Here is an 18,323-nt window from a genome sequence, read left to right as displayed (position 1 = left end):
GAGAAGACCAAGGTAGTTCAATGGAGATACCAGAATCAGACCGCATGGAAATATATATATATATATATATTTTTTAACTTTTATTTAACTAGGCAAGTCAGTTAAGAACAAATTCTTATTTTCAATGGCGGCCTAGTCCAGTGGGTTAACTGCCTGTTCAGGGGCAGAACGACCTTGTCAGCTCGGGGTTTTGAACTTGCAACCTTCCAGTTACTAGTCCAACTCTCTAACCACTAGGCTACCCTGCCGCCCCAATTTGATCATCAACATCAGATCATCAACATCAGACACTAGTGTCTGCCTAACCAACTACCAGGACACCATAGGTGTAGGATCATGCAAATCATAGCCTTTTAAACTTTTTACATAATGCTAATCTAGTTTGCAAGTATGGAATGCACACACAAGTATGTGACCTGAGCCTGTTGGCTGTGTTTGTATGAACTGTGCAAGCTGTATGTGACCCAAGCCTGTGTGTACTCTGTCCAGGCGTCTGAGGAGAGGCTGACCCTGTCCCAGGAGGAGTTGGCTGCTAACCGGACCCAGCTGACTGGTCTGGAGGGACAGGTCCAGGAAGTGGAGGCTGCCCGGACCTCCCTGAAGCAGGAGCTTGCCAAACGGGACCAGAGGCTGGGCCAGCAGGAGACAGCCCTCAAAGAGCTGCAGAAAAATCAGGTCAGACCCAGGATCGTGTTCAAACAGCATCTGAGTTTCCTGTCCAGATAATCGGGTTCATTATGATCTAAAAGGCTAAACTAATCCTTGATAAGAGCCAGGAGCGAAGACTCTGACTGTATGTCTGACTGGGGGGTGTCCCGATTGGATTTGTCTAATGAATCTCTTGTTATAGTTGTTGTAAATCTTGTTCCAACCCATAGTCAGTGTCATGATATTTGGGGACTTTGATCCATATCAGACCTGGTCTCCTTCCCTAATGGGACTTAGGGTGTGAGTTGTATGGTTGTTCTCCTCATGCTGTAACCCTCTCCCCTCCCCCACACAGGGTGTGACCCAGGAGGAGCTGCAGAAGGAGAGGCGCAGAGTGAAGGAGCTGAACCAGACTAAGGCTGCCCTAGAGAAGGACACAACCAGACTGGGTTCTGAGCTGAAGGCACTCGGGGAGAGGAGTGAGAAGGTGAGACCCTCCTTATCCAGAGATTTACGAGGGGTCCATTGAGTGGAAGATGGAGGGGTTGATTCGGAATTGAACCAACTGAATCCCATATCAACCCCTATCCCCTAGGTACTACTGTAGATCTGCGATGATTGGATAGGTGTCAGCAAAAGTTTGACAATTCCATCATATTGCTTATACCTATCCACCACACCCCTTCTCTTTTCCCCCCCCAGGAGTTGAAGGAGCTTGGGGAGGCCAAGCAGTTGTTGATCCAGCAGAAGCTGGAGGTGCAGGGCCATGTGGAGGAGGTGCAGGCAGCCCTGGAGCAGGAGAAAACCCTGCATCAGGTCACCAGGGACAGTGTTACCCAGAGAGAGGAGAAGTCTCGGGTGGAGGTCCAGGAGGTCCAGGCCCAGCTGGTACGCTTAGTTGTTTACCTACCTACTAACATTCCAGAGGGCATCAACACTTATTAAAGCAGCTACATGTGATGTTTGACATTAAAGTGCTATTTGCTGGTGGAACACCTCCAGTGTTTTTAAATGCTGTGCTTTGTAGACACCATGCAGGTTCTTTTTGTAATTTGCTGTGTTTCAGTAATGTGTGGGGGTGTCTTTTAGGTATCATCACTCTGATGATTTGTAGATCTCCTGTAGGTGTGGCTTTTCTCCTCTAAACTTCTAAATACCTTGTCATCTCTTTCCCGCTTCCTCCTCCCCATCCCCCACCCCTCCCCAGGCGTCAGAACGTAAAGTCCGGGAGGAACAGGCGAAGCGGGGAGAGGAGGCAGAGGCGCGGCTGGGCCTGCAGGTGACGGCGCTCAATGAGAATGTGGCCACGCTAAAGAGGGAGTGGCAGGGCAGCCAGCGGCGCTGTGGCGAACTGGAGAAGCAGACTGATGAACTGCGGGGTGAGATCGCCGTGCTCGAGGCCACCGTGCAGAACAACCAGGACGAGAGGCGCGCTCTTCTGGAGAGGTGAGGGTGTGAAGTTGTCTTCAGAATTGCTACCGCTAATGTCGTGGTTTTACCAGAAACTATAATGTAGCTAGAAATCACCTAGATCTCCCCTCATGGATGTCTTTCAAATCAAAATGTATTTGTCACATGCTTCTTAAACAGTAAAATGCTTTACGGACCCTTCCCAAACAGCGTGCAAAAGAGCACATTGGCTGATAGCCTATCCAGCAAGGTGTCAGAGAAAACTGATTTCCAGTAGTTTTGTTTTGCTTAAAATGACACAACAACCTGGTTCCAGTTTAATAACGTTTACTTTACCTTATTTCCACGGTACATGGTTGTCATTGCGCTCAGGGCAGGTCCATCCACAGTGAGGCAACCGCACAGGCGTGACAGTAACATAGTAACAGACATTTTGGAATACTTAAAACATGTACTTAATAGTTTGTAATGCAACAGATGATGCGTTGGAGGTCGTTAGTGCTTTTAGAGTTGTTTACTCTCTTTCTTTCCCTGTACTATCTCTTTGTCTCACTCTATCCTTTTTTCTCTCTCCTCTTATGGTAGCTTTTAGCCTTTCACCATTGTGACTGTGTAATGGTTGTGTTTCAGGTGTGTGAAGGGTGAGGGGGAGATGGAGAAACTGCAGTCCAAAGTGGTGGAGATGCGTAGAAAACTGGATGATACAACCGCTGCCATGCAGGAGCTGGGCAGAGAAAACCAGTCACTACAGGTAACAATGCAGGACACGTGTATTATGACTTCAGTTGCATCGTTCTATGTGACCTGTAGCTGAACTAGACAATACAACACAGTACACATACACCAGTCTACAGGTATTTTATTAGGATCCCCATTAGCTGTTGCCAAGGCAGCAGCTACTCTTCCTGGGGTCCAAATGTATTAGTCCCAGCAGTCCACAGCCATGGAGCCACTATAGTCTGACGACCCATTATTACATCATTTACTAATCTCATTTAATTGTTAAGCCGTGGACGTGTCAAAAAATCCTGCACAGCTCTGCTAGTTAGAACTCTTTAGGACTTGTTTAATGGGTACTTAAAAGTCAATAGAGCTGTGTGTGTTAGTGTGTACATGCCTGTTTGTATAGGTGCAGACGTGCAGTGGAGCTGGTTTTCCAGTGTGAATGTATATGGTTTAACCCCTCTCTCTCCCTGTCCCCATTTGTAGATAAAGCAGTCACAGTCTCTTACCAGGAAGTGGGCGGAGGACCACGAGGTACAGAACTGCATGGCCTGTGGGAAGGGCTTCTCTCTCGCCATCAGGAAAGTGAGTTGTGTTGCATGTCGGTCTGTTCATCCGGGTTGTGTACATGCTCAGAAAACCTTTTCAAATGTTTTGCAATGGAAAATGTGTGTTATTTTACAAGTTCAGGTAGACCCAGTCCATCATCTTCTGTTTGGTTCCTAATGAACACGACCATGGTGAAGGAGGTGACGCAAAGGAGTTCCTAACTGACTCTGTCTCTCTACCCCCCCCCCCCCCCCACACACACACACACAGCACCACTGCAGACACTGTGGCAACATCTTCTGTGCAGAGTGCTCTGCCAAGAACGCTCTCACACCCTCCTCCAAGAAGCCTGTGCGGGTGTGTGAGACGTGCTTCGAAGATCTCCAGGGTTGACACCTCTCTCTCTCGGCCTCCTGGCCCCGCCAGTGACAGCATGTCTCATCGTTTCCTACGTGACCATTCTTACAAACGGACTCAGAAATCAACACCTGTCTCTCTGACTTCATGGACCATTGGTACCAATCAGACCTACTGTGCTGATTGGATGGGAGTGCAGAAGAAGGGGCCACAGTCACTGAATGGGCCAGGGCCAGTGGTCTTTGTAAGGGGGGTAGCTGGGGTCTCGGTGTCACACAAGATTGGAATATGATGGAAGAAGCACAGCAGACAAGCCAGAGCTATGGGATGGGATGGGCCAAATCTGTATAGTGCCTTTGGCACTTATGATGCCGGCTGGTTGGTCAGAGAGTGGTAACGGAGAGAGCTCAACAGCACTATCCATCTTTACTCTACATGTCTAGCTTGGATGGCGGCCATCTTGGTTTGGCATCGTTAGCATCTTTTAACGTTTAGGAAGACGAGGGGGTTGACTGTAAGTATACGTTGGGTCTAGAAGGGTTGTGAAGGCAGGTGGAAGAAAGGGGTTAAATCCCGAACAGGTTAAGTTGTTTTAACAAAAGGATATAGTTACGTTAAAGGGTTGAAAGCAGTGGTTCTGTTTGTTTTAGGATAAGTATTTTGTTAATGACCAAAGAATGTCCATCTGGAGTAGTCCAAATGTCCTGAGATGGTAGGATATTAGGCAAAATGGAAAGCTTGGATTTTTCTTTACCTTAATTTAATCTCAATTACTTTTTAAATCTAGCTGAAAGCTTTGAGTTTCTTACTTTTAAAGTCCTACATTTTTATCATAAATTCAGACATGCTTGAACATGGCTGGCATTTCTAATGTACATCAGATTTTTTTTTGCAATGCTGCTCATTTTTCTACTAAACGTAATGAAGACTTTGTTTTGCACCGTCGTTGATCTCTTGCAAACAACTACTTGTGGTGGTGATTTTTGTCATTGATTGCAGACGTGATGTGATCCACGTGGTTGCGTGTGGTGGTTTCTGTCGCCTGTATCCCATTCAACATCATGACTACTTACTGCAGGAGCTGTGTATGCTCTGCTTTGAAGCAATAACTGTCTGTGTGGATCTTTGTGTGTGTGTGTGCGTGCGTGTGTGTGTGGTGTTTTAGGAATGATGTGTGTGTGTGTGCGTGTGTGTGTGTGGTGTTTTAGAAATGGTGTGTGTGTGTGCGTGTAGGGTGGCAGTGTTGTCTGTCTATACAGCACCTCTACAGTGGTTTAACCTTTGGTCCGTGGACCACCAGGGTACTGTGTTATTTAATTTTTATTCTATATTTCTTTCTATAATAATAGTTGGGAGTATTAAAGGGGGACTGAACCTCCTGATTTAGCCTCAGTTTCAGTTCTACTCATAAGGAAATGCAACTGTGAATAAGATTTGTGTCTTGGAGGTGTGCTTTGATGTGTCGTGTGTGTGTGTGTTCGAACGTGGGAAGCCTTTGTACTTTCACTATGCCTAAACCGTACACACTTATAGTCACTCACCCTTCTAGATGACTTGAAACAGTCGAACGAGGTCTTATGGCCTAGACTAGCTAGCAAGCTAGCCAACTTCTTCGCCAATTAGCTTCAGCCGGCCGGTGTGCAACCATGGAAAAGTTGGTTTGACTTTGGATGGACCGTCAATAAATTACACAATGTAAATGGAACAATATTTTCATGTTGCACATCTTTTAGTTGTCTCATTATAAGCTTTCAATATTTTTGTATATGAATTTCTACAATTTGAAATTGGTTTTAGGTTAATTGAAATGTGGAAATATTTACTTTTTATTTTATTTTTTTACATTGTTCCATGTACATTGTGCAATTTACTGATTCGCGGATGGTGGGCCTCGAGCTTTTGGCAGTTATTTAGTGGTCCCCGAAACAGAGATGGTTGGGAACCGCTGCTCTATAGTATGCATGGTGGCTGTTAAAACCTTCGCTCTACAACACTTGGACGTGTCAATGTTGATTTACGCTAACTGCAAACTCTTTACCACCAGTCAAATAGAACTGATAACACTGTAAAAAATGTCATCCTCATTCAAGTATTCTTATTTTCTTTCTGACAAGCTCTTAATACTGATTGAACTGCATTGTCTGGTCAATCCGCAGTATATGATTGTATTAAGATTTTGTGAGTGACTTGTTTGTGTGGAGTGGTTAGCTGTCTGGGTTCTGGTTTGCTGTCCGGCTAGCAATCTGCCTGTGTCCGGCGAGCTGAACATCTTTTACTCTCTCTACAGTCCTTCCTCCAGAGAATATATATGCCATTTAGCAGACACTTTTCCAAAGCAACTTAACCATTTGTGCACATGTTTTACGTATATGGGTGGCCCTGGGAATCGAACCCACTGCCCTGGGGTTACAAGCGACATGCTCTACTAACTGAGCTACAAAGGACCACCCAGAAGGTCATTCTTAAACACATGGCTTTGTACCAGATCACTTTGATCAAGTAGTCTCATGTGTTAGTATCCATCTCTGTATTACATTGGTTTGGTATTGTCTACCTCAGATTGACACAGGTATATAAATAGTACTATGGTTAACCTGAAAGATCACGAAAGTATTCATTCTCTGCTGGCCTGTCCATACAGATCAAGTTCCCCAGCTTGCGATGGGTGTCGTTACTAAGGCTAAGAGTTTGGCGGTTTAGGCTTCACCGCTTTTATCCTACTCTGGGTTAAGAGTCCCAACCTCTCTCTCTCAGTGCCATGGTGTCACTCCGTGAGGAAGCCACAAGTATTGCCCCACTAACTATCCCCCCATTCTACCCCTAGAGTTGAGCGATAGTCCTCCAACCCTGGTTCTGGAGAGAGCTACAAGGTGTGCAGGCTTTTGTTCCAGCCCAGCACTAGCACCTGTTCATATCAATTGCTCATTAAGACATTAATTAGTTGAAACTGTTATTTCAGTGCTCGGCTGAAACAAATGCCCCCCCTGTAGGGTTTACCATCTTACTGTATGACATTATCACACACTAATACATGGCTGTTGTATTATCTTTGTAAAATTGTAATTTTCTTATGGATGAAAATGAAGGAGAGAGAAATTATGTTAAAAAACACTTGTAATGTAAAAGAAAAATCCATAATTGTCTTACTGAATTAATTTTAGTGAATGGTACTACTACACTAATATGTGTCTTGTTTCACGTGGATGTCGGTCATCGTCATGCATAATGTGTCGATTGGCTTTATAGTGCACATTCTTCTTTTCCACTTTGGAGGGTACCATGGTCCTGTTCATATACTTTAGGAATGTCTTTACTCATTTCCTTCAGGTAAGCACAGAACTGTAAGTTAATGGATAGGTGAAAAAGGTTATGACCCTTTCACGTCCACCTATCCAACCAATTGAGATCTGTAACTACTTCAAGGAAGGTAGGAAGGATGCATTTCTGGAGTATTGTAACAGAGGCCCATATGTAGTGGTTGTGCCTTAAGTCAACGTCTTGTTTGTCAGGCTCTCTGTCACAGTGACAGTCGGGAACACTGCCACCACAGACTACAGTTGAGGTCGGGAGTTTACATACACCTTAGCCCCAAAACATTTTTTGACATTTAAATCCTATTAAAAAGTCCCTGTCTTAGGTCAGTTGGGATCACCACTTTATTTTAAGAATGTGAAATGTCAGAATAATAGAGAGATTTATTTCAGCGTTTTATTTATTTCATCACATTCCCAGTGGGTCAGAAGTTTACATACACTCAATTAGTATTTGGTAGCATTGCCTTTAAATTGTTTATCTTCGGTCAAACGTTTCAGGTAGCTTTCCACGAGCTTCCCACAATAAGTTGGGTGGATTTTGGCCCATTCCTCCTGACAGAGCTGGTGTACCGGAGTCAGGTTTGTAGGCCTCCTTGCGCACACGCTTTTCCAATTCTACCCACAATTTTTGGACAGTTAGACAGAATTGAGGTCAGGGCTTTGTGATGGCCACTCCAATACCTTGACTTTGTTGTCCTTAAGCCATTTTGCCACAACTTTGGAAGTGTGCTTGGGGTCATTGTCCATTTGGAAGACCCATTTGCGACCAAGCTTTAACTTCCAGACTGATGTCGCTTCAATATATCCACATAATTTTCCGTCCTCATGATGCCATCTATTTTGTGAAGTGCACCAGTCCCTCCTGCAGAAAAGCACCCCCACAACATGATGCTGCCACCCCTGTGCTTCACGATTGGGATGGTGTTCTTCGGCTTGCAAGCCTCCCCCTCCAAAAAGTACGATCTTGGTCCCCATGTGCAGTTGCAAACTGTAGTCTGGCTTTTTTATGGCGGGTTTGGAGCAGTGGCTTCTTCCTTGCTGAACGGCCTTTCAGGTTATGTGGATATAGGACTCATTTTACTGTGGATATAGATACTTTTGTACCCGTTTCCTCCAGCATCTTCAGAAGGTCCTTTGCTGTTGTTCTGGGATTGATTTGCACTTTTCCCGCCAAAGTACGTTCATTTAGGAGACAGAATACATCTCCTTCCTGAGAGGTATGATGGCTGCGTGGTCCCATGGTGTTTATACTTGCGTACTATTGTTTGTACAGATGAACGTGGTACCTTCAGGCATTTGGAAATTGCTCCCGAGGATGAAGTAGACTTGTGGATTTCTACAGTTTTTTTTCTTCTGAGAGTTTGGCTGATTTCTTTTGATTTTCCCATAATGTCAAGCAAAGAGGCACTGAGTTTGAAGGTAGGCCTTGAAATACATCCACAGGTACACCTCCAATTGACTCAAATTATGTCAATTAGCCTCTCAGAAGCTTCTAAAGCCATTACACCATTTCTGGAATTTTCCAAGCTGTTTAAAGGCACAGTCAACTTAGTGTGTGTAAATGTCTGTCCCAGTGAATTATAAGTGAAATAATCAATAATCAATTGTTGGGAAAATGACTTGTGTCATGCACTAAGTAGATGTCCTAACCGACTTGCCAAAACTATAGTTTGTTAACAAGAAATGTGTGGAGTGGTTGAAAAACGAGTTTTACTGACTCCAACCTAAGTGTATGGAAACTTCCGACTTGAACTGTACCCGACCTGGAAGGAGGAACATGTTGTGTGTGTGTGATGAAGGAAAGAAAGAATCATGATATTTTATGTCCAAGATGTACCATTTATTGTATAAAAAAAAATCCATCATGATTAAGAGTAAATAAAACAAGTTGTTTCTAGTTTCCTTGGTGGTCAGTGTCTGTTTATACCAGTGTGTTAAACCAGAGTATGTGTGATGTATCATGTTTTGATACACACTGGGGTGATGTTATGATTGTGTAGGTTGCACTGTTTGCCACAGACACATGTACACATTCACTTAAACTGTGGAAATGTGTTCTGAGCACACATCAGCAATGCAGAACAGTCATCTTCTCATTTTCAAAATTGTAGTCTATTATGGTACCACAATACACTTTCAAAGCAAACATTAATTTTACAAAAGTTATTACAAGGGGTTGGTAGGGACCACAGTGCATGATACAGTTATAGTAATCCTCGTTTTAGCCAGAGTCTAGTGCAGTGTTCACCAACTCTGGTACTGGAGAGATCCATCATGTGTAGAGGTGTTTGTTCCAGCCCAGCTGGTCTGTACTAATAGCCTGCACACCCCTTTCACACTACTGAGACAAGTTGTACTGGGCTGGCCTGGTCACGCATCCACCATCCACCTAGTTTCTGGAACTGTGCTGGAAAGGACAGTGTTAAAATAAAATCAGAGCCACCTATGGTTCAGGCACCAGTAGCGGTGTTTGTGGTCATCTGTTCTAGTAGCGAAAGTGGGACTGCTCAAATCTGGGAGGACTCTAGCCACAGTGAGGTGCTCTTCACCCGGGGAGGCTGCTGGGAATACAGTCTCAGCAGCGTCGCCACAGCACCCTCTATCTCTGACATCCACACCCTCTGAAAACACACACACATTTGTATTGTTATGGTTGATATTGTTGGTTTTTATCAGGGGCGCAAATGTGGTTTTAGAAGTGGGGGGGGGGGCAACTTATTTTTTATCCGATAAACACTCCAAACAGCCTACCCGCCCGCTCGGAGGAGTCTGCATGGTCCTAAAGCACACTGTCGCATCGTTTTGTATCACATTCCAATGATAAAATGGTGGGTCAAAATGCAATTTCATAATGTGGGGGAGAGGGGGGGGGACATGTCCCCAGTAAAAGTTGCTCCCCTGGTTTTATATTGTTGTTATTGTTCCCCTTTCTCCCCCCCTTCTTTCTACATTGTTTTGTACTTCCCTTTTAATCATGTAAAGTGTGTTGTGACATTTGTAAAATGCACTTTAAATTAACTTAACTTGACACATTCAGGGTACCATGACAATACTCTGCTAACTCATGCCCAGTAATGAAGGAAATTCCACCTAGCCTAGACGTATCAGAGAGCAAGGTGACTGAAAGTACTGGAATAAACGATCAGGACAGTGGAAAAAAGTTACTTATCTGCTAGTGTAGTCTAACGATGACCCAACACTAGCTGGAGTGTGTCACTTGATTTCTGGGGGTATAGCAATAAGTATGTTTGTTCATCCCAGACAGATATAGACTGTAAATAGCTGAACAATGAATATTATCATGAAACATGGTGATGAATGATATAACACAGGAATATGCCAGTTATCAACCACCAACAAATCTAAAAATGTATAACCTTTGACTCTGCTATGAGAATATTGAGATGGGAGTTTCCTGCTATTGATAGATCCATGCCTTACATAAGATAACATGATATACCACATAACAGTGGTATGTGATGCCCTGAGATGTTAGCAGGCTATTGTTATGCCAACGGAATGTTGCCAGTCACCATGGTACAATTATAAGCACCCAGCTACACATGAACAAGAAAATGGTATGCAATCCAATTCTCACTGTAAAAACATTGCTGTCAAAAGTGTTTTTGTTTGTTCTGCAACACGCACAGTGTGTTTAATGTCAAGTCAGACGGCTCTTACTGTACCTTGACGGCCTCGGTTGGAGCTTGTAGGATGAAGGCAGCGATACACTGCTGGTAGCGGTTCTGGTGCATGATGATGAAGGATTGGGGTAGACCTGAAGCTGAGAAGAGAAGGATAAAACATTCTTTAGTGCACACCTTTGAAAACGTAGCAACAAAAAAATTCTAACAGAAAATGAAAACAAGCATTTGTTGATGGATAGGCTCAGTTGGTCCCTTCCTGTTTTGGCCCGTTTGCTTCCATTTTGTTCATAAACAAGAGAACTGGTTTGTATTCATTAACGACACAGTAGTACAAAAGAAAGTACTGAACAAACAACTCAGGACTGATACTGCAATCTGCTGTTTCGATTTGTATTTATTATGGATCCCCATTAGCTGCTGCCTACTCTTCCTCGGGTCCAGCAAAATTAAGGCAGGTACACAATTTTAAAAACATAATATATTCACAGATTTCACAACACACTGTGTGCCCTCAGGCCCCTACTCCACCAATACCACATGTCTACAATACAAAATCCATGTGTACGTGTGTGTGTGTAGGGTTGCACATTTTGGGGAATATTCAGAGGTGGAAACTTTCCGTGGGAATATATGCAAATTAATACCATTTAAATGTCATGTTTTTTGCATTGGATATATTTACCATATCATATGGAGACAGAAACAACATTTTACCATTTTACCCATCAGTAGACATAATTGCAATTGATTTAATCCTTCCAATAGAACATTTTCTTTTACAAATTGAACTTTAATTAAATCAGTTGACTCTACACATGTGATGATTTCACTGAACATCAACAGAAAGGGAATATTGAATGATCCCCAATGATCCATCGCATCTCCCAAAATACATCTGTAAAATGATAGTCTAGAAACTAAAGCTTTGGTTGTCTTCCTCTCAGGCTTCCATGTCTTCTCCCTGGACCTCCTCAATGTCCACCTCTTGAACATCAGACTCTGAGGCCTCATCTTCACTGTCACTTTCCAACCTGGTTGAGGATGGCTCATTGTCAGGCTAAAAAAGCCTCAAATGTGCCCGGATGGCCACCAATTTTTCAACCCTTGTATTGGTCAGCCTGTTGCGTGCTTTGGTGTGTGTGTTTCCAAACAAGGACCAGTTGCGCTCTGAGGCGGCTGATGTTGGTGGGATTTGGAGGATGATGGAGGCAACAGAGGAAAGAGCCTCAGACCCACAAAGTCCCTTCCACCAGGTGGCTGATGAGATATGTTGGCACGACTGCCATATTGCATCTCCATCCCAAAGCCCTTGCTTAGAAGTGTACTTCGCCAGACTGCCAAGAACCTTGCCCTCATCCAGGCCAAGGTGGCGAGACACAGTAGTGATGACACCATAGGCCTTGTTGATCTCTGCACCAGATAGGATGCTCTTGCCAGCATACTTGGGGTCCAACATGTACGCTACGGCGTGTATGGGCTTCAGGCAGAAGTCAACGCTTTTTGATGTATTTCAGAACTGTAGTTTCCTCTGCTTGGAACAACGGTGAAGTGGGCAGGGCAGTTCGGATTTCTTCTCTTACATCTGCAAGCAAAGTCTGAACATCAGACAGGATGGCCAATCTGTGCAATGGCTACTGCTTTAGGTTTCAGTCTGCTTACCACTCTCCCAAAATACATAATCCAAGAGGATCCTATTGATGGGGCTGTCCATATTAGCAGACTGGGATATGGCCAGTTCTTGGAGCGACTCCTTCCCCTCCAGGAGACTGTCAAACATGATGACAACACCACCCCAACGAGTGTTGCTGGGCAGCTTGAATGGGGTACTCTTATTCTTCACACTTTGCTTGGTGAGGTAGATTGCTGCTATAACTTGATGACCTTTCACATACCTAACCATTTCTTTGGCTCTCTTGTAGAGTGTATCCATTGTTTTCAGTGGCATGATGTCCTTGAGGGGCAGATTCAATGCATGAGCAGCACAGCCAATGGGTGTGATATGAGGGTTGGACTCCTCCACTTTAGACCAAGCAACCATCATGTTCGCAGCATTGTCTGTCACCAGTGCAAATACCTTCTGTGGTCCAAGGTCATTGATGACTGCCTTCAGCTCATCTGCAATATAGAGACCAGTGTGTCTGTTGTCCCGTGTCTGTGCTCTTGTAGAATACTGGTTGGGGGTGGAGATAATGTAGTTAATTATTCCTTGGCCACAAACATTCGACCACCCATCAGAGATGATTGCAATACAGTCTGCTTTATCTGATTTGCTTGACCCTCACTTGAACTCTGTTGAACTCTACATCCAGCAAATGAGTAGATAAAGCATGTCTGGTTGGAGGGGTGTATGCTGGGCGAAGAACATTCAGAAATCTCTTCCAATAAACATTGCTGTGATCATCAGAGGTGAACCAGTTGCATACACAGCTCGAGCAAGACATTCATCAGCATTTCTCTGACTACGTTCCTCCATTGAGTCAAAAAAATACTTCTGATTCCAGGAGGACCATGAGCTGTTGCTATTGATAAGGTGTCTGATTAATCCTTTTCACCTCGAATAGAAGTAGAAGGACTTTTGTCAGAGGTTGCTTGTAGTGAGTGCTGAGGGACCTTTATGTACTTGGCTAGATAATTCTGCATCTTTGTTGCCTTCTTCACATATGATTTGGCACAGTATTTGCAAATGTACACAGCTTTTCCATCTACATTAGCTGCAGTGAAATGTCTCCACACATCAGATAGTGCCCATGACATTTTCCTGTAAAGATTAGAAAAAATTAGTAAAAAAAACACAAATACAATTCCATGTACAGATAAATAGTTAAGCAGTTAGATTAAACAACTCCTTTGTAAGATAAATGTTTTAAAATGAAACATGTATGGAAACAACATGGTAGCAAAAGCTAACTAGCAGAAACTGTTAACAAGTTAGAAATGATTTAAACACTCTGCTGTAGGCTACTATTTACTAAATCATGTATGTCATATAAAATATATTCAACCCACCCAGTATTGTAATCAAAACTTACCAGAAAGCATGTAGTTCTTGGCTCAGACAGTGTAGTTGTGTGCCTTATGTGTATCCCACAAAAAAGGTTCAGTGTTATAAGATAACTTTTTGATGAATTTAAGTAAAATTCCCCCAAATTCCAGGGCTTAACTTCCCATGGAAAATTTCAGGCTGTGGCCTGAAAAAAATGTAGAAAAAGTCAAGGGGTCTGAATACTTTCCGAAGACACAGTATCATTGAGGTGTTGATCCTTCCCCACCTGCTGCGTTGAGTTGGTCTATGTTCTTGAGCTGGAGGCGGTCCAGCGAGACGGGCTGATCCAGGACGGTGAAGGTACAGCCCTCCTTCAGCAACTGGTCCAACTCCTGGTTCTGAGGTGGACGGTGGGGACTCTGTTCAGGACCTGTGGACTTCTGGAGGGGGAGAGGGAGAAAGAGAATTCGGAAGTAAGTAAGGAAATAAGGAGTATAAGTATATGCAACAAATCAGATATTGGTAGCACCTTTTTGTTCCTCTTGATCTTGGTGATGAGGAGGAACTCGTCAAACAGAAACAGGTACACATTCTGCAGCTTGCCATTCTCTAGAATCACATATAGAGATGACATGGCTAAAATATGCAAAAACATGTAGAACTACAGTACAAACTATTTGAATTAGTCTGGTCTAATTACTCTGTATGTCACTGACCTGTAAGCACTAGTTTTCCCTTGTGCAGCAGGCTCCGATGAGAGATGAGGTTTTCGAGGGAGGCAGACTTTAGGAGATGCTTCAGATTCTGTTTGTAGCCAAATGAAGGGCTGTGGTTATGTTGTGGGAAATTTGTTTGCGTTCTTATAAGTTCCTACTGTATGTGGTGTCAGTGTATACAACAGTGGGTCTAATCCTGAATGCTGATTGGTTAAAAGCGCATTCCAGCCTGTATCTATTCCATAAGTTACCACCGGCTAAATCTATGACTTTAAAATGCCTATTTACTCTGTTCCATCTGAATGAGCAATCCACTGTCTCATCAGCCCAGCCAGGCAATTTATATACTTGACCTCCACTATAAAAAAGCATCCAGACATTATCTCCCATTTCTTTGAGACTAACATGTAGTTTTCAACAGCAGAGATTTGTGTAAACCTTGCCGTCTGTGTCTCCGACATTTGCAACATTGTTTCAAGATTCAAATTTGATCTCCAGCTGTCCCATAGTAATGAACGTGTTGGGATGAGACATATTTCAGTTTTTACAGCTTCAGTTTGAAGTGATTGTGTTAGCTATGTTGTTGGCTAGCTCCTCTGAACAACAGTGTATTGACGAGAGAGCACATGCCAGGCACAATTGTGTCTCATTAGCTTATTGTTATGGATGCATCCAAATAAATGTCACTAGAAAACAGCTTAAACAAATGCAAATGCAGCTACTTTGCTGTTATTCTGGCTTTTTGACATGACTGTAAGTTAGCCGTAGTTGGCTAGCTAGAAAGCAATGGATAAGAACGTTGCCAGCCAGTATGGCAATGGAACATTTAGAACAAACGACATCCATAGATTCAGAACAAAAAGACTGAACGACTGGGTCGCGTCTCTGGCAACCAAACCAATAGAACGAACAAGCAGATGGCTTGGGTAGCAACCCTAGATTTGTTTTGGGACTATATCTTGTGGAAGGATGAAATAGTATGAACAAATTCATCACAATAACGTTTTTAATGAAAATATGTCAATCATTATTTGAATATGTTGGTAACCTGTTGTATAAAAGTGATATTGCCCGAGAAGCCAGTGTTTGGAGGATATATTGGTATGATTTGCCGGCCCTAGACTTGGTCTTGGGCCTAACAACACCCATTTCAATACATCCTCCAAACACTGGCTTCTCAGGCATTTTCACTTAAATATCAGACTGTAATATCTTATCTGTGTGTCTGTCTAGCTTTGCGGATCCTGATGTCAGGTATCACTGGATCCTTGTCTGAAAACCCCCACTAAGAAGCTTTAGACATCTTTCTCTTTCCTTTACATCAGTGCTATGATCTCAGATGTAAGATGCAGCTAAGTTATTGTAGTATCTGACGTGTGTAAGAAACGTTAACCAATTGGTCTATTCTATTCAGATCTCAAGAAGATCCACTTGTCATGGCAAGAGGCAAACAAAGCAGCCTAAGACTGACAATAGTGAAACTTTAGTACAGGCCCAATGTTCCTCCAGGAACCAAGATGATTAAGTAAATTGAGTAAGCTCTATTCTATTCTGCATTTGTGAAAACCAAGTTCGGTATTCAAAGCTCAACCCTCCCAGTATAGTGAAAGCAGCCTTACCTCAGGGACGAAGGCCTGCTTGTCTCTCTCCCACACTGGCAGCCACACCAATGAATCTCTTAGCTGTTTCACCTTCTGGTAGTTGTCCAGCCATTTCACCTTCCCCTCCAGATCACCTGCTCACACACACACAGAGAGGGGGAGGAGTGTGTGTGAATGACAAGGTCATCACCCTGGTCAAAAAGCATAGGAGATGTTTTGGCGGTGTTGGAGTGGTGTGAACTGACATATTGGTATGCGGCTGCTCGTGTTATTATCCCTACTGCGTAAGAAATTCAAAATAGAGGTAGAAAGTGTAGGCTCTATCGATCATAGGAATAATGACTCTCAAATGTAAATTTGGATGGGGGATTTCATTGAAAAGTGAAAGACTAAAGTTACATACATGGGATGCTTTAGTGAATTTCAGAATGTCTGGAATAGAAAAGGCAGAAATAAAACAATTCAATAAACATTCGCAGCCAGTCATCCAAAACATAGCCCTATGTAGTCGTTAAAATAGCCCCTACCATATTTTGAACTTTTAATGCGGCTGCATAGGATTGGTCGGATTATAGTCAGGTGTGGTTTCGTTGCATCCAATGGCATTGTCTGTGACAAGGTAACGCAGAAACCTTAGTGGATTTTATAGCTCTGATGCCGCGTGCACACAGGCTTCATCATTACATTGAAGTATGGTACATTTTACGTAATCATCGTAATCCATGCTTCCCATCGCAATAAAAAGAATCATGCACCTACTTTTCTGATAATGCATGACAAAGCAATGTACAAGTTGGAAAAATCACAGCGGTGCGGATTGCCTCCCATCGAAAATAATGGACTTCCACCGGAATGCATATAGTTTACCTCAGTTGATGTGCACGAAATTTAAAGCAGTTCCACCTCCGACATCGCCAAAACAAAACTATGCGGATGTCAATCTGATTGAATCTAGCCCTCAAATGTTTGGTTGTGAGCAGTGCACAAACTAGTTAGGAACATCAATTCTGGCTGGCTTATATCTGGCTTTAGAACACACAGAAATCAATGACAAGGATGTCACTTCCTTGTCATCAGGTTCAATTAATATTATTTTTGTAACTTCATATTAGTTTAATAAATTAGTTCTACTTTAACATTTTCAGCTGCATTTTTAATTGAACTATCAATTTGTCTGGTATTGGCAATGAAACAAATCAATTTGTCTGGTATTGGCAATGAAACAAATCAATTTGTCTGGTATTGGCAATGAAACAAAACAATTTGTCTGGTATTGGCAATGAAACAAATCAATTTGTCTGGTATTGGCAATGAAACAAATCAATTTGAAATAGTATCTCTGAGGTTGCATCTCAAAGTTCTTGATACAGATATCATTAAACGATGACAACAGTTCACTGTGTGTCGCAACATGGGTGTGATCTGTAACGCTCCATTGTTGTGCACACCTTTTCCTCTAAACACCCTTAGAACCAACTTCTCTGGTTTTAAACAGTCTATGTAGCATTGATATGAGTCAGAAACATTCATTCTAGTGTCAGAATTGGTTACAAAGTGTAAATAGGATAATTGGTAATGAAGTCAGTCTCGTCCAAAACTGAGTTTTGTGAGTTCGTCACGACTTACTGGACAGTTGTCTAAGGATACACAGTGCCCACTAACACGGGAGAATCAGCTGTGCTGATTGTGCTCTATCAAATCATAGCAGCCAGAACCTCCAGACAGTGAGACAGATCTGCCCATTACTCAGCACCTCAGACTTGTTTACATAAGATAACATGTTGCCAATTTTATGTTGTAATTACCCTTGGACCTAAGCCCTTAATGGAGTGGCCACACACTGATGTGTTTGTTAGTGACAAACACACATCTGCCACTATTTTGGGCAAAATGAGAATTGAGACAATCAGAGCGCACTGGTATCCCAACTGCAACTTATCAATATTTCAAAACCCATTTGCGAGCATCTTGTGTCCCCCCGCAACCTGTTTTGTAACATGATTCCCTATAAAACACTGATAGAAAGGTGCACACTCTGGTAATAAATAGTGAGAACGTTGTTTTTTTTTGGCACAGAAGCACACACGTTGTCACTCGCCAGTGACTTGATAAGCTAATTTGGTCCTGGCTGCTCAATGTGCCTGCAAGCTACTTCTTGCTAGCTTTATTGACAAACACAGAGTTGGAACCTATCTAGCTAGTGATTTTGGCCACTGGTAAACAGCGTTTAGCTTTTGCTTTATTTACAATAGTTTGACAGCTTGGAAGAGCTACGGTGACTCAGGAGAGACAAACAACAGTACCTGCCAGGGCACGATATGCAAAAATAACACCCACATCAAACCACACCCCCAAGACAACTCTCATTTGGCTTC

At 43.0% G+C, this 18,323-nt stretch overlaps 2 protein-coding genes across 5 annotated transcripts in view; one reads left to right on the top strand and one right to left on the bottom strand.

The window, feature by feature from the left end:
- Positions 1–8,903, top strand: part of LOC139373680 (early endosome antigen 1-like) — a 48,309-nt gene extending 39,406 nt beyond the window's left edge. For both annotated transcript variants that reach the window (XM_071114526.1, XM_071114533.1), the window contains 7 exons: positions 490–675; positions 1,004–1,135; positions 1,351–1,536; positions 1,856–2,094; positions 2,689–2,809; positions 3,268–3,366; positions 3,601–8,903. In XM_071114526.1, the coding sequence (XP_070970627.1) occupies positions 490–675; positions 1,004–1,135; positions 1,351–1,536; positions 1,856–2,094; positions 2,689–2,809; positions 3,268–3,366; positions 3,601–3,723 (1,086 nt within the window). In that variant the 3' untranslated portion in view covers positions 3,724–8,903. The remainder of the gene's footprint in view (positions 1–489; positions 676–1,003; positions 1,136–1,350; positions 1,537–1,855; positions 2,095–2,688; positions 2,810–3,267; positions 3,367–3,600) is intronic.
- A 469-nt stretch (positions 8,904–9,372) lies between these two features.
- The window catches only part of LOC139373690 (pleckstrin homology domain-containing family G member 7-like), a 36,902-nt gene continuing 27,951 nt past the window's right edge, over positions 9,373–18,323 (bottom strand). For 2 of the 3 annotated variants that reach the window (XM_071114557.1, XM_071114547.1), the window contains exons 12-17: positions 15,967–16,082; positions 14,348–14,435; positions 14,161–14,240; positions 13,918–14,071; positions 10,688–10,785; positions 9,373–9,622 (exon numbers count right to left, since the gene is read on the bottom strand). In XM_071114557.1, the coding sequence (XP_070970658.1) occupies positions 9,509–9,622; positions 10,688–10,785; positions 13,918–14,071; positions 14,161–14,240; positions 14,348–14,435; positions 15,967–16,082 (650 nt within the window). In that variant the 3' untranslated portion in view covers positions 9,373–9,508. The remainder of the gene's footprint in view (positions 9,623–10,687; positions 10,786–13,917; positions 14,072–14,160; positions 14,241–14,347; positions 14,436–15,966; positions 16,083–18,323) is intronic. The other variant, XM_071114567.1, reaches the window with a different exon arrangement.

This window comes from Oncorhynchus clarkii, chromosome 2 (genome assembly GCF_045791955.1).
Source record: "Oncorhynchus clarkii lewisi isolate Uvic-CL-2024 chromosome 2, UVic_Ocla_1.0, whole genome shotgun sequence".
Taxonomy (NCBI): Eukaryota; Metazoa; Chordata; class Actinopteri; order Salmoniformes; family Salmonidae; genus Oncorhynchus; species Oncorhynchus clarkii.
The sequence above is the reverse complement of the archived record's forward strand: the minus strand, read 5'-3'. Positions and strand labels throughout refer to the sequence as shown.